The sequence below is a fragment of the Myxine glutinosa genome, chromosome 3 (genome assembly GCF_964187855.1).
Source record: "Myxine glutinosa chromosome 3, kmMyxGlut1.1, whole genome shotgun sequence".
In the NCBI taxonomy this organism is placed as follows: Eukaryota; Metazoa; Chordata; class Myxini; order Myxiniformes; family Myxinidae; genus Myxine; species Myxine glutinosa.
Genome location: NC_136263.1, coordinates 63,155,551 through 63,182,705, shown reverse-complemented (window position 1 = coordinate 63,182,705; position 27,155 = coordinate 63,155,551). Strand labels below are relative to the sequence as shown.

At 43.0% G+C, this 27,155-nt stretch overlaps 1 protein-coding gene across 1 annotated transcript in view; it reads right to left on the bottom strand.

Annotated features, from left to right (window-relative positions):
• Positions 1 to 26,639, bottom strand: part of LOC137423517 (mannosyl-oligosaccharide 1,2-alpha-mannosidase IA) — a gene marked incomplete in the record, with an annotated part of 68,180 nt that extends 41,541 nt beyond the window's left edge. Inside the window, 4 exon segments of the mRNA XM_078774111.1 lie at positions 40 to 120; positions 2,055 to 2,173; positions 24,164 to 24,260; positions 26,011 to 26,639. Of these exon segments, the coding sequence (XP_078630237.1) occupies positions 40 to 120; positions 2,055 to 2,173; positions 24,164 to 24,260; positions 26,011 to 26,496 (783 nt within the window).
• Between the last annotated feature and the right edge of the window lie 516 nt (positions 26,640 to 27,155).

The window sequence follows — 27,155 nt, the reverse complement described above, 5'->3', positions numbered from 1 at the left end:
GCAGAATGGGGTTTACAATCAAAAGCTCGGAGCGTTCACCTCCTCTCCAGAGAGATAATAAGCAGCCAGGAGACCGCCAACAAAGCGAATATTCACCTCGAACACGGAAACCTCAGCATTCTGTGGCACATCGATCAGAAAGAAAAATCAAGATTTGTCTGAGAATTATCTCCAATGTGCAAAGTAGGGTGGGAAAAAAAACGAACGGACAATCTTTTCAAAGATAATAAATATGTACAATCGGATAAACTTTGAAAATACTAGTTAGGTCCCAATGATGTGGCATTTGCTCGTTTTAGAAGCACAGTGCATCAAATCTGGAAGTATCTGGGGCTGGGAGATAGGACCACGTTACAGACTAAACGGTTGTCCAAGGCTCGAGACTTCTCAGACTTGTCCTTTGATTTTGATGTCCCGTGCACTTTACAGAGCGTCGGTGCTGCTGAAGCAGTTTCCTGGCAAGGTTAGGGTTAGGGCTAAGTGGTTGTTTGTCATTTGCCTCCTTTTAAATGCTCAGTGTCAAGCAAGGAAGCAGCACAAACTATTTTTTACAGTCTTTGGTACGACTCGGCCAGGGTTTAAACCACCGACCTCCCAGACTTGGACAACCATTTGTCTAACGTGGTCCTATCTCCCAGCCCCAGATACTTCCTTAAATGAGGAAAATAAAAAACTTATTTTATTGATATAACTTCAATTCTAAATCTAAATAAGCCAGAGGCGAGCAATTTTTTACTCAACCTTAAACAATGTATGCTCCAGGAGTGGCACTCATGTTGCGACTGATCCGAAAATATTGTCTCTGGCTCTGGCAAAGCTTAATCCGGCACTGCGAGTACGTGCAGTTATGCTCCATCAGTGTTAATTAACCTAATGTACATCACTCACTCACTACATGTACATTGTGAGGATAGTCCCATCCAGTATGGTAATACGCATCTATATGTCCAGTGTACATCTGAACACGATAATTTTTTTTTAAAAGAAGCTTTTAAAGCGATTCTTCACCATTGAGAGATGGGGCCAAACACCTGGGCATGACATCTCAAAACGGTGTGGACGAGTTGGTTAGGTGGCAAGATGAGTTGGTTAGGTGGCAAGATGAGTTGGTTAGGTGACAAGATGAGTTGGTTAGGTGACAAGATGAGTTGGTTAGGTGGCAAGATGAGTTGGTTAGGTGACAAGATGAGTTGGTTAGGTGACAAGATGAGTTGGTTAGGTGACAAGATGAGTTGGTTAGGTGACAAGATGAGTTGGTTAGGTGACAAGATGAGTTGGTTAGGTGACAAGATGAGTTGGTTAGGTGACAAGACGAGTTGGTTAGGTGACAAGATGAGTTGGTTAGGTGACAAGACGAGTTGATGAGCTGGTCTGACAGCACCTTCCACATAATGATTTTGACTATTGTCGTAATCAGAGGATTCTTTGTCAGATAAATCTTCGTTAAATTCACTTTGACGAGTCTGAAGCAAGTTATGCGGCCATTATCCATTGTGTGCCGAGACAACCTTTCCTTTGATTACGTCATATCATGTCACATGACGTCATCTATCATTGCAGTTTTGTGGAATTTTTAGGGGTTTAATTAACAAGATGCGTTTGCTTTTTTAACTGTAACCTCAAAAAATTATTAGAATTTAAAACCACGTTCAGTTCTTTGTGAATTACTTAAACATCTATACAATCACATTAAAAATGTATTATGCATCTGTGCACCTTCAATGCTATTTCACCAGGCAACGCTGGGTGCTTCAGCTAGTATAATTACATAAACATGTGGTGATGTTTCAATGTGCTTCCTTTCCAGATCTTGCAAAATCAGTCATTGGTTAACCCTCTCTGTTATACTTGCAATCTCCGATACACCACCCCACTCACCTCCTCATTCACCCTCTTCAAAAAAAATTACATTAATCTATCGACCAGGCTGCAGGCATTTTAAACTACAAATATTTCCTTCCTCTCCCTCCCTATAACCGACTTCCCTTTACTGACCTACACTGCCACCCCTCCCACATTCAACCTCCACCCCCCCCCGCCCCTCCCCCACCTACCACATTGAAGTCCAGGTTCTTTTCCACCCATTCTTTGGCTTGTGCAAACTCCTCATGCAGTTCCATTATGTACAGCGTGTCTAATGAGTCCACGATACTGGCGCCCATTTGAGTGTTGCCTGCACAACAATCAGCATCATATCAGGCACATGGCCGAACACAGCAACTTTTACAAAGAAATAAAGCAAACATCTGTGCAGTGCACGCGCGCACACACACACACACACACACACACACACACACACACACACACACACACACACACACACACACACACACACACACACACACACACACACACACACACACCTTAATTATTCACATCCAAAGACAAAGAAATACAGGAGGGAAATGAACCGACGCAGGCCAATGTACAAAGATGTGGAATGTCAAGTGGAAACAGGAATACTTTAATATCCAAACACTGGCTCGCAATTACTCTCTTACATCGACGTACCCACATATCTCCTTGTTGGTTTGCTTCGACACATTCTCAGGCCTTGCTCAAAAAGCTCTAATACATCATTTGTGCCATGTCGATTATGTTCATCGACCAGTCAACTCAACATTTTTTTTTCTCTTAAAGAAAAGGGAAAATTCACCCATTTCGTCTTCACATCCAACCCTCCTCCCCCCTATCCCTCAAACCCAGAATACCTTTCCCTACCGCAGCAAATCCCACTTCCTCACTCGGCTTCCAAAGTCAAAACTCAACTCGTATCAAAACACGTGCCTTTAGAGATTCTTCACCTAAAACTTTCGTTCGTGTACACTTGCTCTTATAAATAAATAGTTTGCTCTTATAAACATTTAAAAACCCTTCCAGGTCACTGAAGCCAAAACCGACACTCTCAACCTTCTCTCTCGTGCTCCAGTCAAGGCTAAGCCCATGTTTGTACATTTACAATCAATCAAATTATTTTCCTCACGCTTTTTGAAAAAAAATAATAATAATAATAAAAGGGGGTGGGGGGGAGTGGATATTGTAATTGGTTCCATCTGCCTGTCTGTTCGTCCATCCATCATGATATCTCCTCCTAAACGGTCATGCAGAAATTCACTAAAATTAGTAATTCACTAAAATTAAAAATTAGTAAAATTAGTGTTTTATGTGTCAGATCACCACATGGCAAGGTGCGAAAGCAGTATCATTTTGGTCCTGCCCCCTGCGGCAGGGTCAACAGGTCAAATACACAAAAATACAATTACGGGTACATTTTTAAAGATTAAAAAAATGTAACCTTGGATATGCAATCAACATTTTGAGGATGCATGAATGAAATATTCAACAATTTTTGGAATTTGATCCCCGTTCATGCCTAAGATGGTGAGGCCCTAGGGTCACACGAGTCTAAATGGAAGACGAAAGAAAACCAACTCCACATTTGATACCGAATTGGGTCATTCCTTGTGGAACTTTTTGCGATCTTTCAATTTTGCTTTAGGTGGGAAGTGTGGGGCTTTGCGATGCTGTGCCATTGACTTCGCTCTAGTTATTGTTATATTTTTCCCATGCTATTTATTCATACATATGGAGTAATACTGTACTCCATGATAGCACCTTTCATGAAAACAAACCAGTACAAGATGCAAATTGCACAATGATTTCCCCTCCCCTTCCCATGCCTCCTCCCCAAAGCCCCCTCCCTCCCACAGATCTCCCGATGTCCCTGCTCTCAAATGTTGTGCTTGTGTGCTTCCCTCTCTCTCTCTCTCTCCCCATCTTGTCTCCCGCTCCCTTTATCTTATGTTTTATGTGTCAGTTTGTCTTTTTGTGATTCATGTTAGCTCTTACATGAGCCTCGATCTTGTATAAAAAAAGAACAAAAAGAAAAGAAACAAAAATTAAGATAGATAGAAAATACATGAGCTATAGTAAGAATAACATTTCACAGGGGGGAAACTAAAATAAAAGAGAAGTAAAGAAAGTTAAAATCAAGAAAGAAGTTAGACTACGCAATAGCCTGTGTAGGAAGATGTCTTCACTTAGGTTTATAAAACAGAGGGAGTATGAAGAGGAAAATAGTTCCAAAGCTGGTGAGCATATTGGAAAAGAAATCACGATCACCAACAGTTTTCAATCGCGCAAAAGGCACAGCAAGGGCATCGAGCAGTGCAAAGAAAACAGATGAGATCACAAGTCTAAATATATGGTGCAGTCAAGGCCATTAATGGCCAAGTGACAAGCACGATTTTGTACAAATCATCATTTTGAATGCAGCATGGAGCTGCTGGTTGCATTAATGTTGGGAGTGTGGCTGGGCCACAGATGCAGTGCCCCTTGTTGGTTAGAAAAAAAATTGTAATTTGTTTAGTACCGGAAAAATCTTGGATGACAGTTTGTAGCTGCGTCAGGGTTCATACCCAGGTGAGACAGCTTAAAATGAGTGTATTTTGATTATGATTAGTTGTTGAATAGGATAAAGCTGCTTAAGCTCATTAAGAATGAGTGTGATAATAATGGAACTTGCATAACTGTGTTACAATTATCAAGGTATAATTCTAAACAATATATTTTATTCATAAACAAAATGAGGATAAAGAAGTTAATACTTCGGAAGACCTGTGGATACCGAGTTGCAATAATCAAGGTGGGGAATGATTCAACAGTAGACGAAGATTGCAGAGCCTGTTTTGAAAACACCACAATAATGGAGCTTTGGCAATATTGTACAACTAGTACAGTGTATATTTACATGTTTAGTGAATACAATGTATTTATACGAGCCTCGACTTGGCATACAAAAAATAATAATAAAAAAAAAACCTCATGTTGAATCGAAAATTTCAAATTTGGTCAGTTGGGATAGGATTGTGTTGACCCATGATCTATGTAGGGCTGGTATGATAGCATGGAGGTATGTTGTCTTGGATATGGTATACCTCTTAGCTGTCTGGCCTGGGTTTGAATCCCAACCCTGCTACAAAGTATCACCTGGTGTTTAATCGATGCATGCCTTTCCTCAGGTGGATGTTAAAGTGGGCATACCGTCTGCCAGCATTCGTTGGTGGGTGTTAAAGATTCCAGGGTGTCCTTTGCAAGGAAGTCAGTTATTGCTTGTGCCCCAACTAAATTTCACATTCCTGTCACTTTCAGTTGAAAAGTTATAGTTGAAGATAGATACATTTAGATATCAGCATGACAACTATAGCAATTTTATGTCAGTAAAGGGTGTTCCCCAAGGAATGAAAGATTAGCGGTAAAAAGCAATGTTGCAATATCTGAGCCTTCAGGAATCCCAATCCAAATGCGAATTCGATCCATTCTCAGAACGGGGGAAGGGCCGTGAGCGCTTAATTGTTTGGTTGGTGCACGGGTCCACCGGACGTCTTCGAACCTGCGATAATCAAGTCAAACTGACACGGATTTAAAATGTACAAAAATAACGGCTTCATCTATCTATAATTCCAGTAATCTCTGTCTGTACGTTTGTCTGTGACCGCTGTTTCTCGACAACCACGGGTCCGATATACTTTTAACTTGCCAGGTATATTGCTGGGGACCCGAGGATGTGCCTTTTCAAGGTTTCATATTAATCGGACAATTACTTACCGAGCTATGTCCAAAAAACGATTCAACCAATCAGAGAGCAGCGAACGATCGCGTGTGCCGAACGTGGCGGGCACACTCTGCCTCGGATGGCACATTTGAGAGCGTATTCATTTATTTCACGTTTGCAAACTATGTTGGCGTTAAACTATGTTTTACAACTAATAAAAACGAATTTGCGATTCATTCGCTTTCCTGCGCGTTTGTGCACGCGATGGCGATTTCTTTACCAAACTCCGGAAGCCGTTCGCTTTGGACCAAACCATTGCATGTAAATAGAGGGGGGGGGATTGTCACCACTCGCAAGCCGTTCGCTTTGGACCAAACCATTTCATGTAAATAGAGGGGGGGGATATAATTTTAGATATAGATATAGTACGGGCATGCCCTAGTTGAAGAAATGCCGGTAACAAAGGAATGCACGATAAAATTCAGATTCCCAAACGGGATGTCCCCACACAGACTCGTATACAGAAAATGGGGAAAATAACTGTGAAAATAAAAACGTGTGTGTGGGACACTTGGCCTCTGAGTGGCTCTTGAACCTAGTCAGGAATCGTCCCGGATCGTCACAGGCCTCCACGTCCTTGCGCGGGAAACACAGGCTTCCTTCTCCCCGCGAGCGGGAACTAGGCCTCACTGTGCAGTCCGCTCCTCTAGCCGCCGAGCACGAAGTAAGCAGGCCGCACCCGTTCCACTCACACCCGCTCGTCCCCGTCGATCTCGTTCACCAGCCCCGACGTGCCAGGAAATGAAAATGCGGTCGTGCCTTCAATCGGAACCCCACGCAAACAGAGCATGCAAATGTGTCCGCCTTCCACCAACACCTCCAAATCCGGCTCAAGAGGCACTGTATGTGTGACCATTCTTTATGGAGGCCAGCCCGGAGAGAGCGATCGAACCAAAGAGACAAAATGTCAGGAACACGGCCGTTCGCCACCAAACCCAGAAAATCAGAAAGAAAATGTCGTCCCTCCAACTCCTTTTGTACTCAAGGCTCTGACGTCATCCGACGATGTCTGCGTCCCCGCCCCTATCAGGCAGTGCCATCTAATCGCTCTTGGTGTCCTGACCAATCACTGCTCTTCGGGGGCGTGGACTCACGGACCTGCATGCTTGGTGTTATCACCCGTCGGTGGTTTCATCGGTGGTTCAATGTCCTGGTTCCGGTCGCTTTTAATTAGTGTTATAAATGCGTGATTTCTTGCCATGTGTGTGTGCTGCATTGTCATAAGGAACAGAGGAAAAATAAGAGGCCATTACATACAGGGGTTAATTACCCATAATCCCCAACTAATTAACATAACCCCACCCCTCTCATGGGGACACTTACACGTGCTTACACATCTGGTCTAAACGAATTTCCTACTGATGATACATGGGGTTTCTTCTTCTTCACGACAGTTGGAGCACACTACCTATACAAATCTACATGGACTAAGGTAATCATTGCCAACCCCCTACAAATGTAACAGTATTTTAAAACCAATTTCAATGGTTGCTAGAAGACAGGGCAGCATGTAGAATCATACCAACATAATCACAAGACTTTAAACAAACAAACAAAGAAATACCTATTTTGGGGGGCAACCCCCCCTTAGTCCCCTGAAGGGGTGGATTTTTTAAAATGCCGTGAACAAACTTTGTTACATCACAGGTGGTGAAGGTCGTGGTGAAGATTCATCGAAATTGTGTGTGTAGTTTCAGAGAAGAAAGCAAATATCTATTTGGGGGGGGGGGGGGGGGGGGGGTGGGGGGTCAAATCTGGATCAACTTTGACCCCCTGTAGGCCCACTTAGACCCCGATTGCTTAAATGCCATGAACAAACTTTAGTCACAACAACAAATACCATTTGTGCCAAATTTGATCGCAATCCCATCAGCGGTTTTGGAGAAGAAGTTTCAAGTGTTTACTGACGGACGGACGGACTGACAACGTGCCATCGCATAAGCTCCCCTGAACTTCATTACAGGTGAGCTAAAAACTAGAACTGCCACTTTATAACTGCGAGCAGTGATGACCGGGTACCATAAGACCTCCTGCTTTGATACGACGCCACTTTGATCGGACACGTGTCACGTGATGTCTTCTTTTAAAAACTTGATTCACCAAGCACCAAGGAAAACCCAGGGGAGCGAGCATGAAGGAAAACCAGGGAAGACCAGCCAAGAGCTCCAAGTGACAAGATATCTCCAAGAGTCCAGCGCAGAGAGGAGACACAGCTTCAAGCACGAGGAGAGAGAAAATGTCGTCGAGCGAGCCCTCTTGTCACCTGGCGTGTGACGTCAATTCTGGCGCATTCCCAATCAGAGCCTCATCTCTCGACCTCTCGAATGTTCTGCCTGCGCTGGTGCCCTCCCATTGGCCAAGTGCTTCCCGCCCTGTGGTGTTGCTCGCCCCTCCCCCTGGCCAATCAACAGTCCTCCTGGGCGTGGCTCCCAGCCTTGCTCGATGCCTGACGCCCACGCCGGTGTTGTACACGGCCGCTGCCTGCTTGTCTTTCCAGTCAGTCATTGTAAGGGGAGGGAATTTAATTACTGTTGTGCACTAAGGACCTATCTAAGTGTTTAAATGAGTGCGTTGCCATAATGGACACTGGATCGGCGACAGAGGGAAACGACGAACGAGGGAACTTTATCCTTGATCCCTGTACTATTTAGCACACCCCGCCCCCTCGTGGAGGGGACACCAATACAGCTTATACCGACAAACTGGGCTAACCATAGAACTTATTACAGGTAGATTCCCTATCACGACAGTCGAATACCTACCTATACAGAACTATCTGACTATATATCACTCTACCCAAATTCATAACAATATATATTCTCCATGACTGCAAGATCATAATTGTTAAGTTTCACATCGATCAATGAAGCAGTTCAAGAGAGAATTTAAAAAATATTTTTGTTCAATCCAACATGGCTGCCAGACCATGTGACCTATGAATTATTCGGGAACACCACGGTATCCCCAAATCATGGAGAATGCGTTTGTGAAGTTTCTACTCGATCTGTCTAGCCAGTCTGGAGGACATAGATTTTAAAGGTTTATTCTTCAAAAAAAATTATAGCTGCCAAACCATGTGACCTCTGACAAAAAGGCTGGGGTGTATTTGTGTCATGGAAAGCGATTATGCCTGTAAAGTTTCGCCTCGATCTGTTCAGCCGTTTTGGAGAAGGGTTTTTGATGGTTTTAAGGGTTTTATGTTCAATCCAATATGGTTGCCAAGCCACGTGACCGGTGATGTCATCAATTTATATTTAATTCTCCCAAACAATTTTTGCTTAGATCACGCTCAAGGAATTTCATACTGATTGGATCAAGCGTTCTACTTGACGAATTACGACGTCATGGAGATACTTTACAATGAGCAATGTTTCAATTTTTTCCATGGAGCAGTTTCGGAGATATAGAGGGGCAAAGTTTTTCGGTTTTTCCAAGATGGCGCCCATAACACATAACCTATAACGTCATAATTAGCATTACAATTCGACAGGAGCCGCTACGTTGGTGAAAATTTCATGTCAATCGGACCAACAGTTGCAGAGAAAATTAATTTTAAAGGGAATAAACCCACAAAATGCCGGCGGAATAATAATAGTAATAATAATAATCCTAACAAAAACAATAGTGTATCACAGCCTGAAAGGCAAGTGGTACCCTAATAAAATGGAGAAAGCAGGCTCAGATACATTTTCAAGAGATAAACCCAGGAAATGTAGACATGAGTACAGTATCTTAAGCTGGCCTGATAAGCAACACTGCTCAGCATTTGTTCCCACAAGCCAAGGGACTCGTACAAGTCATATCTAGGATGCTTGATGCGTTATTGTTCAGTTTGACTCGTGTGCAACAGTCAACACAATAACAACACCTCTTAGACAAGACACACAAACTAAACAAAACCCCCAAAACGACCAACAAAACCCCAAAAACCAAAACAACGACCCTCTCCCCAAAACAAAAAACAAAACCCCCAAAACAAAAAACAAAACCCTCAAAACAAAACAAAAAACCCCAAACAAAAAGCAAACAAATCAAAATCCCCAAAACAAGCAAAACCCCAAAACAAACAAACAAAACCCTCAAAACACACTCACCACTTACAAAAACGGAGGTGGATACTTTGAGACACGACACCGACACACACACACACACACACACACACACACACACACACACACACACACACACACACACACACACACACACACACACACACACACACACACACACACACACACACACACCAATGTTTTTACTGACTGGGTGCAGTGGCGTTTGCACAGCTCTAAATACTTTATATCAGTTGAACATAGAATCAAGAACAGAGTGCAAGTTGTCGAATGAAATTGGAGCAAGGTGGAATGGACGAGAGAAGGACTCAAGCCTGAAGTAGGTGGATGCAAAGAGAATGAATAAAGAAGAAAGCACATCAATTGAAGTAAAATTTGAAAGATGATCCTCACTTGGCTATTCATGTTACATATAGGAAAGGGTATACTTGAAAGAGTCTATCCCTGGTGTTGGGCTAGCGGCTAGGGTGCCGGCTTAGGATCCTAGGATCCTGGGTTCGAAATCCCAGTCAATCGCTGAATTAACGCCAGGGGGGTTGACTCAGCCTGTCATCCTTCCGAGGTCGGCAAATTGAGTACCAGTTCACTGGTAATTCCCTGCTTGTCGTTAAAGGCGGCAAAAAGGGTTGGCATCAGGAAGGGCATCCGGCCATAAAACATTGCTTCAAAAAGGGGACCGAAAAACAACAACAACCACAGTTCCCGAAAAAGGCCAACCCCCGCTTGCGGGGAAAAATGGCCTCTAAAGGTGGTTTTTATACTTGAAAGAGTGCATCACAAGAACATCAAAGGAAATAGTAGTATGACAGAAGAAAGTGTATAATTGATCAGTTTGAAAGAGTTTTGGCAAGATTAAAGAGCAATGGCACACTCATGAAAATGCAAACGGACAGGTTTTCTGAAGTTAGTTTTTATGACATTTTAACCATCTGAACAAAATCGATATTCTGATGCGTTTTATTTATTTATTTATCTTGCTCCAGAAAGATAACTCTGCATACTGTCACAACCACCTCCCCTCCTTGTCGGCTCTCAACAATCCCATCGTTTTCTTTATTTTACTCTGACAAAGGGCTCAAAACATCAGCCATACCACGTTTCCTATAGTGGTAAAAATATCAACAACCTTTAATTAAAATGAATTGTTCCTCTTATTTGCCAATGTGCAGACTTGACACTGGGCTTCAAAGAGGCTAATACAGTACTCCATTGTAGCTCTCAACAATCATCTCTTTGTAGAAGGTGTGCTTCACAAGAGAGAGAGAGAGAGAGAGAGAGAGAGAGAGAGAGAGAGAGAGAGCGAGAGAGAGCGAGCGAGAGAGAGAGCGAGAGAGATAGATATGACACGAATATATTCATATACAGACTTGGCATTTAATATGGAATATTTTTTTTTTCTTGACTTGGGTTTACTTTCTTAACTCAGTATATCAATCTGGTGAGTTTTTTTCACACTTTGGTGATTTATTTGTTAAAAGAACCATGTCACTGATTGTCTGTCGCAGCAAGAAGTCAACAACAGGATTATCTCACAGGTGGCGTGGCAAAATGTATGGACAGGTGCATTTGATGATTGGCTTCACAGTCGGGTATACAAGGGTTGTTGAGTTCTGTATCAGTGGAAAACAACTGCTGCACGTCTCCAAAAGTTATTGCCGCTTCCTCTGGAGATGGTCCATCAACTCGACAATGCTGTTTGTCATGGAGTGGTGGCTTTACGAAATTACGGCAGGAAACAGCATGCTATTGCTTGGCAGTATGGCATCACTCAAGGTCAGGTGTCAAAGATCCTGAAACGAAATGCTCAGAGGGGTGTCCCTACTCCAATACCGAGGCCAGGACGTCCCCGCAGAACCACAAGGAGGGATGATCGCCAGCTGCACAGGTTAGTCTGCAATGGCCGTACCAAGTCAGCTAATCGGCTTAGGGCTGAGTGGCAGCAACTGACAAATGTGCCTGTATCCAGAAGGCTAGTCAACCAACGACTGGTTCAAGTAGGCTATCGTGCCAGGCGTCCCCTGAGAAAGCCACGCCTGACCAGACAACACTGCCAGCGCCGATTGCAGTGGGCCAGAAAGCACCGTCAATGGCAGCTAGGACACTGGAATCACGTGATCTTCAGTGACGAGTCTAGATTTCTGGTCTATCGTCAAGATGGCCATGCCCGAGTGGGCAGACAAGTGCATGAAGCCTCCAACAAAGATTGTATAGTGCCAAGCATCCAAGCTGGAGGTGGTGGGGTGACCGTTTGGGCTGCTTTTCATGCAGGGGGCAAAACTGACCTGGTTGTTCTGAATGGAAACCTGAACCAGTTCAAGTACAGGGCCATTCTGGAAGAAACATTGCTTCCATTTGCTTGTGCAGCCTTTCGAGGAAACTTTGTCTTCCAAGATGACAATGCACGGCCTCATCATGCTCGCATGATCCAACACTTTCTTGCTGACCGTGGTGTAGAGCATATGGAGTGGCCTGCCATGTCCCCGGATATGAATCCGATTGAGAACTTGTGGGCAGAATTAACGCGTCAAATCGACCACTTGGACCAGCAGCCGACCTCTGTGCGTGAATTGCAGCAGGCTATTGTCACTGCATGGCAAGCGATTCCTGTCCAAACCTTGGCAAATCTCATGAACAGCATGCCTCAACGTGTACATGCTCTCCTGAATGCTCGTGGGGGTTGCACGAAGTACTGAACTGTAATTTTACTGTCCGTAATCCCAGTCGTAATTTAACTTTTGTTTTTGTTAAAAAAAAATTGGCTAATGTGCAAAATAAAGAGATACTTCTGGAAAACGTACAGAAGTTTAACACAGTACTGTCCATGAATTGAGTTCGATATCAGTTTACATCACTTTCAAGGATCAATTTATTTGTTTCGAAATGTCAAATGTGGTTTTTGTTTCTTTTAAAGGTCACATTAAGAAAATCTAGAATAATTTCAACATAATTCCAATGAACTTTTGGTTCTAAGACATCTTGAAAAGCAAGTTCACCCCCACAAAAAAAATATTCCATATTAAATGCCAAGTCTGTATAATGAACAGTATGTATATATATATATATATATGTAGTTAAGTTTGTAGGGGGTAGGGATACCATAGACCAGGTAGAGTGCATAAATTAGCATGCTCCCGATATCGCGATGAAGAAGAAGAACCACCATGTAATAAGTCGAGAATTTGTATTAGCCCGGATGTCGTGTAAAGTGCATCTTCGTCCCCATTACGAGGAGTGGGGTATGTTAATTAGCTCAGGGATTATGGGTAAATTTTTCCCTTGTATGTTGTTACCTCTAATTTATTTCCTATGTCTCTTTTGGCACCACATCATAGACACTAGCCAATCGTACGCATTTAAACACCCAAATTAAAAACCTACCGGAAGCCAGGACATTGTGCGCTGCCGCTGATGACATCGACTTTGGAAGCGCACAGGACAGGCGGGCCGAGGGCCACACCCAGAAAGGCAGTGATTGGTCGGGGTTTTGATTGGCACAAGCGTGGGGTAAGATGGGACTTGCTGATAGGTGCAGAGAAGGGATATATATATATATATATATATATATACACACACACACACAGTCACGTGAAAAAGTAAGTACACTCCATGTAAAGTTTTGACTTTTTCAACATATTTCAACATACAGCTATTTGATCTTCATTTCAACAATATTGATAGATAAAGGTGATATAATATAACAAATATCATGAAACATTTACATTTTGTAGTCCATTGTATTATTTAAATAAACATCAATGCAAATTTTGCATGTGGAAAAAGTAAGTACACCCTTGGCTCTAATAGGTGGTATTGCCCCCTTTGGCAGAAACAACCTCAAGTAGGCGTTACTTATAACTGTCTACTAGTCTCTGACATCGACTGGGAGAAATTTTTCCCACTCCTCCATGCAGAATTCTTACAGCTGTGCGATGTTTGAGGGGTTTCTTGTATGCACAGCTTGTTTCAAATCCCCCCACAACATCTCGATGGGATTTAGATCCGGGCTTTGACTTGGCCATTCCAGAACCCTCCATTTCTTTCTTTTCAGCCATTCCTTGGTGGATTTACTGGTATGTTTAGGGTCAATGTTATGTTGCAAGGTTCACCTTCGGTTGAGCTTCAACTTTCCGACAGATGGCCTCACATTATCCTCAAGCACCCTCTGGTTCAATGAAGAATTCATAGTGGATTCTATGATGGTGAGCTGCCCAGGCCCTGATGCAGCAAAGCTGCCCCAAACCATAATATTTCCACCACCATGCTTTACAGTTGGTATCAGGTTCTTGTGGTCAAATGCTGTCTTTGGTTTTCGCCAAACATGTCTTCTGGTACTGTGGCCAAATAGCTCTTCCTTTGACTCATCTGTCCAGAGCACATTGTTCCAGAAGTGCTCGTCTTTGCCTAGGTGTTCATTGGCAAACTTTAGTCTTGCCCTGATGTTCTTTCTGGACAGCAAAGGTTTCCTCCTGGCACACCTCCCATGTAGATCAAATTTGTGCAGCCTCTTTCTAATGGTAGACTCGTGCACTTTGACATCAACAGTGGCAATAGCTACCTGTAGGTCTTGTGATGACATTCTCGGGTTCTTAGAGACTTCTTTCAGCATCTTGCGGTCTGCTCTCAGGTTGATCTTGCTGGGGCAGCCTGGCCTGAACAAGTTGGCAGTTGTTTGGAATCTTCTCCACTTGTAGATGATCTTCCGGACAGTCGAATGATTGATTTCAAATTGTTTGGAGATCTTTTTAAATCCCTTCCCAGACTCGTAGGCATCTATAACCTTCTTTCTGAAGGCCTCAGAGAGCTCTTTTGATCTAGGCATGGCAACGCCGCACACTTCAACAACAAAGAGCAAACCAAACTAAATGTCTGAGGTTTAAATGAGACAGGTTCCTCCAAGATCCTCTCTAACGATGTTGTAATCATTTGCACCTGATTCTAATTTTAGGTATTGGAAGTAGTGATAAATGTAGGGGTGTACTTACTTTTTCCACATGCGAAATTTGCATTTATGTTTATTTAAATTATCCAATGGACTACAAAATGTAAATGTTTTATGATATTTGTTATATGATATCACCTTTATCTATCAATATTGTTGAAATGAAGATCAAATAGCTGTATGTTGAAATATGTTGAAAAAGTCAAAACTTTACATGGGGTGTACTTACTTTTTCACGTGACTGTATACCATAAAAGACAGCCATTTTCTCAAGTTATTTGTGTTTTGCAAGCTAGGGTAAGTTGTCAAAGTACTTGAAAAATGTCATTATTTCATTGTATGTCTGCCAGGGTGGCTTTGCTGTCATATTTGATAATCTCCCATAATGGCAGACTAGCTTTGTATCACAGAGCGACGTGACGTCATTGCATACTACCTATTCCACTGAACTATGGACATATGCCTTCTGTGAGAAGTTCGCATTCCTAAATAATGATTTGACATGGAGGATGCTTGGTCTATGGCTCACTTTGGCAACCATCTTTGATATAAAATTAAAATACAACTCGGCTATTCTGTCAGCCCACATATACAATGTAGATATATACATGTACAAAATACCATCCTCTGAGCTGTCTAGCCTAGGTTTGAATCTCAGCCCAGCTATAAACTTTCATCCTGGGATTTCCCAAGCAAGGCAATTCAATGTGTTCCTCAGATGGATGTAAACTGGATGTCCCCTTTGCTGGCATGAGTTGGTGAACATTAAAGAACCCACTGTGTTCTTTGTGACACCCAGTGAAGAGTAGGCGAGTTTTTTGCTGGCACTCTGAACAAATTACAAATTCCTCCACCTTCAGTCGAGGTAGTGACTCATCCAGGATTGTAACACTAGACAAGAATCTGCTTCAGCAGCTGCAGTGCAAAATAAATGCTCTGTAGAGCATGGTGCAAAAGAATAAGAAAACATACGTGTACATATAAAATAACAAATTAGGTCACCCAATCAAGATCAGGTTATTTAGATTTTAGTAAACCATCAAGAAGATTGATGTTTAAAGCTGTGGCAAAAATTAACCCGGGAGTGCACCACAGCAAAGTTTGGGCCAAATGGCCTCATTTCCTTGTTTGAGGTCGGTTTCTCTGTCTCATGTTGTCGAGTAGTCTATTGTCTGTCTTTATTCTAATGACATATCTTTCTTTGCATGTTTCTCCTCAGTCTCATTTACAAGAGCAATATGATGTCTCTCGGTTTCTTCAAAGCGTGCTTTGTTTGCATGGATGAAGATGTACATCTGCCGATTAAACTTCTCTTCTATTGCAGGATTGTTTCAGGTGGAGAATAGAAGACAACCAAGCTATATACAGCTAAATAGCTATATACAGAAGCTATTTAAAGTCGTGGCCAAAAATATTGGCACCCTTGCACTTTTTTCAAATAATGCACCATTTCTTCCAGAAAATTGTTGAAATTAAAAAAAATCTTTGGTATCAACATATGTATTTCTTTGGTTTGCAGTGGCAAAAAAGAAAAGAGCTGAAACATTTATGAAATCTGCACCTTTTAGAAGTTGATAGACATAATTAGCTTTCAAGCAGGTTATTCTCCTTCACTTTGGAATTGAACTAACCTGTGGTGAGTTGCAGGTGCCTGCAATACAAAAATCACTCATTCAACCAGTTTGAATGGAGAAAAGGAGTCATTCTCCTGTTTTGTATCACTGTGTGTAGCACAATGAGCATGGAGAAAAGAAAGAAAACTAGAGAATATTGTCTGAGGAGGTCAGACGTAAGATTGTAGCCAAGCATGGGCAATCTTAAGGCTACAAGTGCATGTCCAGATACATTGATGTTCCTGTGTCCACTGTACGCAATGTTATCAGGAAGTTTAAGGCCCATGACACTGCAGCCAACCTCCTTGGACGTGGCCGCAAGAGAAATCTTGATGGAAGATTGCAGTAAAGGATTGTTCGAATGGTGGAGAAAGCACCTCGATCAACTGCAAAACAGATTCAAACTGACCTTCACACACAAGGTACGACAGTTTCAACTCGCACTATCCGTCGCCAACTAAATGAAAGGAACTTCTATGGTAGGAGACCCAGGACCAGGAGGACCCCACTGCTGAGAGAGAGACTGGAGTTTTCCAAAACACACCTGAACAAGCCAAAATCCTTCTGGGAGAATGTCCTGTGGACAGATGAGACCAAATTAGAGCTTTTTGGTAAAGCGCATCATCTCGATGTTTACAGAAAACAAAATGAAGCCTTCAAAGAAAAGAACACCTTCCCGGCAGTCAAACATGGAGGAGGTTCAGTGATGTTTTGGGGTTGCTGTGCTGCCTCTGGTACTGGGTGCCTTGAATGTGCGCATGAATGAATGACGTTTTAAGGCCATTTTCCACGCTAGAGCGGGGGTTAGCCTTGCGGGCCCCATTACAATCATGGTTCCCTGTTTGAGGCAATGTTTTTATGGCCGGATGCCCTTCCTGACGCCAACCCTTGGTCACGCTCTTCGATGCGCAGGGATACGGTGTACCTATTCTAAGCCGGGGTACACACCAGGATCATTCATCCCAGCAAGCTAGTACTCAATTTGCTGACCTCGGAAGGATGGCAGGCTGAGTCAACGCCCCTGGCGTTAATTCAGCGATCGACCGGGATTCGAACCCAGGATCCTAGGATCCCAAGCCGGCACCCTAACCGCTTAGCCAACACCAGGCTAAATGACATCATTAAATCAGGAGATTATCAAGGCATTTTGGAGTGCAATGTTCAACCCAGTGTCAGAAAGCTGGGTCTCCATCGAAGGTCATAGGTCTTGCAGCAGGACAATGACCCCAAACACACTTCAAAAAGCACCCAGGAATAGTTCAAGACAAAATGCTGGATTGTTCTGAAGTGGCCAGCAATGAGTCCAGACCTGAATCGCATTGAACACCTGTAGGGAGATCTGAAAACAGCAGTTGGGTGAAGGAACCATTCAAATCTGGGAGAACTGGAGCTGTTTGCATAAGAAGAGTGGGCCAAACTGCCAGTAGAGAAGTGTCGGAAGTTCATTCATGGCTATAGGAAGCACTTGACTGCAGTTATTTTGCCAAAGGCTGTGCTATCAAATATTAAGTCTCGGGTGTCAATAATTTTGACAATGTCATTTATTTTCTGATTTAAAAGGATATATTAAGTTCTGAATCAAAAACAAAGGTTCTGTAATATTAACAGCGAAATAAAGAATTGTGGAGACCAAATACTTTTGTCAATTTCAACTTATTTTTAGAGAAAATTGTGAGTTATTTGAAAAATGTGCAAGAGTGCCAATATTTTTGGCCACGACTGTATAATTCACCTTCAAGCACGACACGGAAGGGTCAAGGTGTAAGTAAGCCAAGCTCCGCTTATCCAATGCAGCATCAGCCAGATGGGCATTACTTTTTGTTTTGACATAGATTTGATGACCGTGTATATTGATTTTATATCGATTCTATATTGAACCTTTGCATATCGATTTTTCTTCTACATACTGGAAATATATAATTAAATGCAATCGGTTTAATAAGAAGTGTAGAGCAGCAACGAAGGCTGGAAAGGGTGGAAATGCGAATGGTTCGATGGATGTGCGGAGTATCGTTGAGAGAGAGGAAGACAAATGATGAATTGCGAAAGATGATGGGAATATTGCCTGTGATTGATGCTGTGAAGAGGAACAGGTTGAGATGGTTTGGTCATGTATTGAGGAAGGATGAAAGTGACTGGTTGAGAATAGTGATGGAAGTTAATGTAGAAGGAAGTAGAGGACGGGGAAGACCGAGAAAGACTTGGCTAAAGATGGTGGAAGAAGAAATGCGGGCAAGGGGGTTAACAAGGAGAGATGCAGAAAATAGGGCAAAATGGAGAAGATTGTCATGGGGATTGGGGACCGCAAGGCTAACCCCCGCTCTAGCAGGGAACATGGCCTTAAAATGCATGTTGTTGTTGTTGTTGTAATCGGTTTAATTCCCAACAAATAATTCACCTTCGATTGTGATGTGGAAGTACGGGTAAGCCAAGCTCCACCCCTATCCCCACCAATCGGCTAAAACGTCGTTTCTTTTTGGTTTCAACTTAAAATTGATTTATGAGATGAGAAATTGCTCAAGGTATCTAATTTGGAGTCAGTGGCATAAAGAACAGTTAACCATTCAGATTTCTAATAGAAATAAATAAATTAATAAATAAGGTAGAAAGCAAGGGGGAAAAAAAAAAAAAAGACCCTGTGCAATTTAAGCCTCATTCATCAAATAAAAGTATACAGTTTATCAACAAAACCTCAAAAAGGTAGATTGTGTAACGAAAGAACCCACCATGCATGCTGTACACTTGTCAAAGTCTAAAATGGTTACTCATCATTGAATCTCTTCTCCATCAGAGTAGGAAAAACACAAAATCCGTCATATTTCATTTTTACAAGTGCTCTGTGGCATACGCTGACCTTAAGTCATTCGGTTTTCAGCTGACTCAACTTGTCCTATGAATCACAGATATCCAAAATATGAAGAGAATAATGGACAATCACTGCTCCAATTGTGAATAATCCTGTCTGCGGGATACAAAGGACATTGGACACGGGCAAAGTCCAATGAGGGATCACGCGAGCGTTGCATCACATCAACAGGGCCAAATAATGAACTGCCCTTGAGGAGTGGCTTTCAGTTTGGCCAAAGTTAACATCGGAACCTCAGTGAGATAATATTGAGAGAACACAATGTACAACTTTTGAAGCTCATGATCTGAAAGTTGTGTGACCAGGGGTGTGTGTAGTTGCGTATTGTGCAACTAATGAAGCAAATAGTAATAATAACAGAAATATTAATACAGTAGTAATCAATAATAATAATAATGATCACCCACCCAGCTTCTGAAGGCTCAATTTCACAGTGCATCAGACAAGGTTTGTTCCCCACCCATGAACTCTGTGTTTGGCAGTGTATTATCAAGGAAATCAGTACCTGCACCTAGCTTCTGATTTTTGGCATGTATTTACTGATTTGCCCAAATAACACTAACCTGGTGTTGGTTTAACAGTTAAGGTGGCTGGCTTAGGAAATTAGGGCCCTGAGTGTGGGCCCCTGTCATGCCATTAAAATAACACCAGGTGGGTTGACTCAGCCTGTCATCCTTCCATGGTCAGCAAAATGAGAACCATCTTATTGGGAAGAACAAGCCATTGGAGTAGCTTGCGTCAGAATGGCGACCTATCTCGGATTGCTCCCCCTAACCAAGGAAAAAAACTGCCTTGGCATTAAAATGTGAATGGAAGGGTGATCCTTCTTCTTAATCTTCAAATAGCAGGTCTTCGCCACCTTGCCAGTATTATTTCAAGAGCTCAAAATAAGCACAAATCTAGATGTTAATGAAGGCTGCGTAAATTGAATTTGTGGTACACATATTGCAATCAATCAGACGTTTGTACTTGCTGTAGTGCGTAAATAATGGATTACGTAATAAAAATGAAATACGTAATAAAAATAAAATAATAAAAACAATGCACTACAGCAGTGTAAGTTTAGGTTCCTGTCAACCTAACAAACTTGCATTTCACAAGCTTAATTTAATTTCATCTCATAGGAAATATAGGTTCAGTTCCAGACAAACCTACAGTGCCTTCAGAAAGTATTCATACCCTTTGTCTTCTTCAAATTTTGGTATGTTACAGCCTGAATATAAAAAAAAGATTAAATTTAGATTTTTCATCACTGATCTACATGTAGTACTGCATAATGACAAAATGGAATCCTTTTGTCGAAAATTTTACATAATAATAAAAAATGAAAAGCTGAAATGTCGAGTAAATAAGTATTCAACCCCTCTGCTATGACACTCCAAATTGAGCTCAGGTGCATCCATTTTCCTTTGATCATCCTTGAGATGTCTCTACAACTCGATTGGAGTTCACTTGTGGCCAATTCAATTGATTGGACAATTTAGAAAGCAACACACCTTTCTATATAAGGTCCCACAGTTGACAGTGCATGTCAGAGCAGAAACTCAACAGTGAAGTCCAAGGAACTATCATTAGAACCCCGAGATAGAATGGTGGAGGCATAGATCTGGGGAAGGGTATAAAACAATTTTTTGTTGTTGAACAAGTGTCGTTTTCAAAATTTCAAAAACAAAAGTGTTAAAAGTTCCCCAGAGCTCCATCATTAAGAAATGGAAAGAATGTGGAACTAACCAGACTCTTTCTCGAGCTGGCCGTCCGACCAACCTGAGCACCCGGGCAAGAAGACCTTGGTAAGGGAGGTGACAAAAAACCCATTGACCACTCTGACAGAACTACAGAACCTGCCAGAAATACAACAGTCTTTGCAGCACTTCACAAATCTAGACTTTATGGGAGAGTGGCCAGATGGAAGTCACTCCTGAAAAAAGTCACATGACAGCATGCCTGGAGTTTGCAAGAAGGCACGTGTAAGACTCAGAGCATGAGGCAAAAGATTCTGTGGTCTGATGAGATGAAAATTTAACTCTTTGGCCTGAATGCACACCGAGCTGAAACCGAGCACAGATCACCCGTCTAACACCATCCTTACCATGAAGCATGGTGGTGGCAGCATCATGCCATGGGTATGCTTTTCAGCGGCAGGGACTGGGAGTTTTGTAAGTATAGATTAAACAATGAATGTAGCCAAATACAGGGAAACCTTGAGGAGAAGCTGCTTCAGAGTGCAAAAGACCTTAGACTGCGGTGAAGATTTACGTTTCAACAGGACAATGACCCCAAACATACAGCTAAAGAAACACGAAAATGGCTTCAGAACAAGAACGTGGAGGTCCTCAAGTGGCAGGACTTCAGAAAGCCTAGACTAGAATCCCATTGAGAATCTGTGGAAAGACTTGAAGGTTGCTGTTCACCGAAGCTCCCCATCCAACTTGACAGAGCTTGAGCAAATCTGAAAGGAAGAATTGGAGAAACTTCCCAAATCCAGATGTGCAAATCAAATGCAGACATACCCAAGAAGACTCAAGGCTGTAACTGCTGCCAAAGCCGTTTCTACGAAGTATATGCCCTGGGGGCTGAATACTAGCCATTAGATATTTCTGTATTTCATTTTCAATAAATTTGTAAACAATTCTAAAAGCATATTTTCACTGTCCTAGGCTATTTTGTGTGGATCGGTCACAAAAAAATTAAAATTTAAACAACCAACAATTCAGGCTGTAACACAACAAAATGTGAAAAAGTCAAAGGGTGTGAATACTTTCTGAAGGTACTTTAAATACCTACAGGTGGGGCAAAAAAAAAAACCACAGAAAGAGTTAGCGAACAGGTCTGGAAAAAGACAAGTCAACACCCCGAGGCTGGTGTTGGTCGAGCTTCTGGGAGGCATTTCTTCTGGATGAATATAAAGTTGTACAAACTAGTCAGCTGTAAGATCACTGCACTGCAATAGTCATGCTCATGACTGTGCCAATTTTAATAGTGTATTTAAATCTCGTCTTAAACCTGAAAGGATAATGAGAACAGAGTTTTTAAAATGGTCACCATAATCAGACCCTGTGTGCCATTGTGGCTAGATCGTCCTCTCAGTCTGGAACGTCACCAGTTTGATTCTGACCTTGGCCGAGCCACACCAAAGACAATTTTTTTTTATATAGATGCTCATTTCTAGTTTGACGCTCAGCATTTAGACTTAGAGGATAGAGCCCGGACAAACCCCATGGGCAAGCCATGGGGGAAGTGGTGGGGAGGCTTGAGAGAAGTGGATTTCTCCTCAATTATCCCACTGACTGCAGAGAGCAAAGACACATCAGAAGATGGCATCGCCGGAACCCAGAATGTACTGGAAAGGTATGTCACCTCTCTTCACTAAAGGTCACCGGTTGTGTTCATCACGAGCCAAGTCCAGCAGAGTCTAACGTCCCTCGGCATGGAACAGCTCCTCCATTGAACCATATAAACTTTAAAAAAATAAAAAAATAACATGACTCAAGGTTTCCCATTTCTACTACTGATGTTTACTACACCCACTGAGACCCTGTCCACCATCCTTTTCCTGCAACCCATCTCCTTGACTTTGGTGCATCTGTTTGCCGTTATCCTCGTTTTCCAATTCTGCCAGTTGACCAATTTCTTCCTGCTGTTCTACACCCCCGTGAGCATTGATAGCTGCATTGGTAAAGATGGACCAATTACAATTTTAAGAAATTGTAATATTTGGAGAACTACTAATATGATGACAGATTACGAGTATGCCAAATAAAACTTGCCATTGGTGGAAGACTGCACGCTCAAAATGTGTAGAATTTGTAAAATTGTAACTTTAACTGCGACTGTCCTCAAGTGTAGGCCACTCTGTGGTCAAAATGTACGAGCTGTGCTTTTACACCTTTAAATATCTCCTCAGTTGCATATTTGTGATTTTGATGATATATTTTGTGATAATATCACCATGCAATGTGATATTCATTAATTTTTGGACAACAATTTTATAGGAAATGTGGAATTTTCCACCAATGTGCATGGAGAGATACTTTTGAGGCATTTTGCTCTGGAGTTGATTTGCCTACACAGACATGTAGGTTCACTTAGTGTCTGTATGGCGATCGCCAATTACAGTTACAAGAGGGAATTATATTTTATTTAACTGAACCTATATGTGCTTAATGCGATAGGACCTAAAAGAGGAGCGTTTCGCCACTCTTCTTCCCCAAGGGGCTGTACTTCCCACGAATGCTACTTTAACAGCTACAATTAAACCCACCTTGTTTTGGGGTCAGCTGAAAGGAAGGTTTTGGCCCAAGTGTCATCACGAGCCGGATGGCCAAGCCTGACATCCAACAGGAGCCAATTTAGGCTGGAATTTTGAATGTGTTCAGGTTGCAGGCGATAACACGTCTATTCTTTGCATCTGCGGATGTCATTTACGCAGGAATTTTTTTTAAAGGATGACATCTTTGGCACAAAAGGAGCCGTAGTCATACCTGGAGAGGGTTAATAAAAATAAAAATAAAAACTGAACATAAGACGAAATAAAGGGAGCGGGAGACAAGATTGGGAGAGAGGGGGAAGCACACAAGCACAACATTTGAGAGCAGGGAGATCTTTGGGAGGGAGAGGACTTGGGGGGGGGGGTGGGGGGGAGGAGGCGTGGGAAGCGGGGTGGGGGGTTTCTCATATTGTTGAAGGTTGCAGTCAGAATAATACTGAATAAATATATAAATATAGATCACAAGTGATATTGGAGGATCATACATGCAAGGACAGTGGTGGAATGGAGAAGAAAATTGAGGCACTGTGGTATTAAAATATGGTACAATATGTGCACAAAAGGGCCATTTTAAATGACCAGGTTATTTATGGAGGAAAGGAAAGACTATATTATCTTAGGTGATAACAACAAACATTCATGAAATGTAATCCATTTATTTAAAGGCACACTTGTAAACAACTGAGTTGTTGGTGAAGCTATGTACCTGTCAGCACAGATTCTCACCTCCCACACAGTCATTCCATCCAAGCATGCACACACACACGCCCTGTCCCTCACTCCACACCCCATACCAAATATATTGGTGCTGTGGCTCTTCTTGGAGACTGGTTTCAGCTCATTAGCCCCCCATGCAAAAGACCGGTAGCTGCTCCAAGCATGCTGCATCATCTGATTGGGGACAAGATGAAGAGAATGACAATGAGAATGTATACAAACATCATCATTACCTCCGCCACCAAAGGTGGATGGAGGTTATGTTTTCACCCCTGTCTGTCCGTTTGTTTGTCTGTTTGTCCGTCCGTTTGTGAACAAAATATCTCAAAAAGTTGTGGACGGATTCAGATGAAAGTTGGCAGAGATGTAGCATATGTGACAAGGACGAAATTATTAGATTTTGGTGAAGATCCGGATTCGGATCCGGTTACTAGAATTTTTAAAGTGATTCTTCACCATTGGGAGATAGGGCCAAAAACGATACATAGCAGAATATCTCAACAAGTTATGGATGGATTTGGACGAAACTTGGTGGACCGATTGGGTGTCTGACAAGGAAGATTCGCTTAGATTTTGGTGAAGATCTGAATATGGATTCGGATATGAGAATTATTTGATTTTTTAAGTAATTCTTCACCATCGGGAGATAGGGCCAAAAACGATACAAAGCAGGATATCTCAAAAAGTTATGGATGGATTTGGACGAAACATGTTGGACAGACAGGTTGTGTGTTTGACAAGGTAGCATAGATTCAATTTTGGTGAAGATGCAGATCTGGATCCAGCTAGTAGAATTTTTAAAAGTGATTCTTCACCATTGAGTGATATGGCCAACCAGGTGGAGGTATGCTCTCCGAGTGCTGTTGAATGAATGAATGAATGAATGAATGATCATTTTAAGGCCATTTTTTCCCTCTAGAGCGGGGGCTAGCCTTGCGGGCTCCATGACAATCATGGTTCCCTGTTTGAGGCAATGTTTTTATGGCCGGATGCCCTTCCTGATGCCAACCCTTAGTCGCCTCTTACAATACGCAGGGATACGGTGTAGCTATTCTAAATCATCATCCATCGGAAACACGTTACGAAGGGCAACTGGATCCAAAATATACTTAGAACTTCTCCATTTGTTCTGCGAGAGCAAGTCGAGGCTGTCGAGTCGTGTGTGGACTTGACGTGGCACAGCCAAGTGCTCATTAATTATGAAACTATGTCATTTTATATCATACCCAAACCTATTGTTTATTATTATAAACCTAAGCTCACCTGTTTGGGGATTGTGGCTTATGATTTATGACAGACGAGGTGACACTTAGTAGATGTTCACTTCATCCAAAGACCAATTTGAAGACCAACTATGCCTCATTTCCTCTCTTACATCCCTACCTGTCTTATTCCCTCTCCCACAGATCCCAATAAAATCCCTCATCTCATTACCTTCATCCTTTTCCCCACACCATCATCTTACTATTCACCAAATGTCCGTCCGTCCGTCTGTCCGTTCCCAGGTACAGCAAAAACGGCTGAAACGATAGCAACGAAATTTTGGGTGGGTAATCCTGGGACCCCCTGGAGTAAAATAGGCCATATTGTTTTTCCAATTTCAGCTTTGGTCTCCAGCATTTTCAGGTTTGGACTCCCGCCTGACGTTATTGTCCCGGGTACCGCAAAAACGGCTGCACCGATCGCAACGATACACCTCCATGCCCACGGGTGACCCCACTAGTCTTCATAATGCTATTTTCTAACTTACCTGTTAACTCCATTCATGACGTTTCCTCCCCCCAAACCCCTCTCCCTTTATTTTTTATTATTATTTTTTTAGGTAAGATCACCTGTCTCAACCCGCTGGTGTAAAGGTGCACCTTCCTCTTGCTCCTCTCGTCTAGGATCCAGTCCTTGGTGCAGTGCAGAATGTCAGACTCACCTGTTTGACTTTCGCCCTGCGCTCCCGAGTCGCCGCGTCCTGCGGTTCTCCTCCAGTCGCCCCGATGATCTTCGGCAGAGGAACCTTGGGGAGCTGAGGCTTCACATCAACATCGCGGTTGTTCTTCTCCACGACCTTGCTCTTCGCAGTCAAAATGTCGTTCAGAATTCCCTCCTTGGTCTTTTGCAGTATCTTCTTGGCTTCGTCCAGGACCCGTTCGTGCTCGTCCTGCAGGCGCTGGATGGCCACATCCCGGTCACCCGGCGATGCTTTTCCCGAGCTTTGCACCTTGTTCGGCGGCTCTTCGGGAACCTCCTGGCGGGCTGGAGCCGCTGAGGATGGCGGTGTGGAGCCACGAGCATGCAAACCCTGCCGAGAGTCCGGCAGGAAGAAGATCGCGCCGAAGCACAAGGTGACGAAGGCGCTGACGATGAGCAGGAGCACAAACTTCTCGGAGAGACGAAGCGTGGGTCGGGGGAAGGACATGGTCGGTGCGGGCAGAGCCAGACGACCGAGACCGGAAGTGGAGGCGCGAGCGAAGGAAGGATCGAAACGGGAGCGACGGACGAGGACGGGATCGAAAACAGGAACGAAAGACAAATTTGAACAGAGCTGATCGAGGAATGATTTTAGAGCCGAGGATTGAAGATCGACCGAGAGGAGGACTGGACGAAGGTTGAGAGAGAAATTCCGGGCATTACGAGTGATGACGTTGATGATGATGACAGAGACGAGGAAGAGCGCAAAGAAACCCCGAGACGGACGGGGAAAGGGAGAGCGGAGTTGGGATGACGGGGTTTGGCAAGAAGGTTAGGGGTTTAGGGGGGGAAAAAAAACGAGCGGGTTCTTCCTTGCCTGACCTCCCCTCAGCTCCATGTCCGGAAACGAGACGCGACCGAACGATCGTGGCACGGGTGACCGGCGTGACGGGACGGCCACCGTCCCCGTGAAGATCGCACGCCTTTCTCTCCTTCTGTTCTTCAGTCCGGTGCGATCGCTTCGTCGACACCAAAGTCACCAATGGAAATCGTCGCTTCCTCTTCCTCACACACACGCCTCACTTAAACGTAACCTTTCTTCTTCTTCTTCAGACTCGTATCTCTCAGCAGTGACACTCACAACCCCCTCCTCCGGTCCCTGCAATG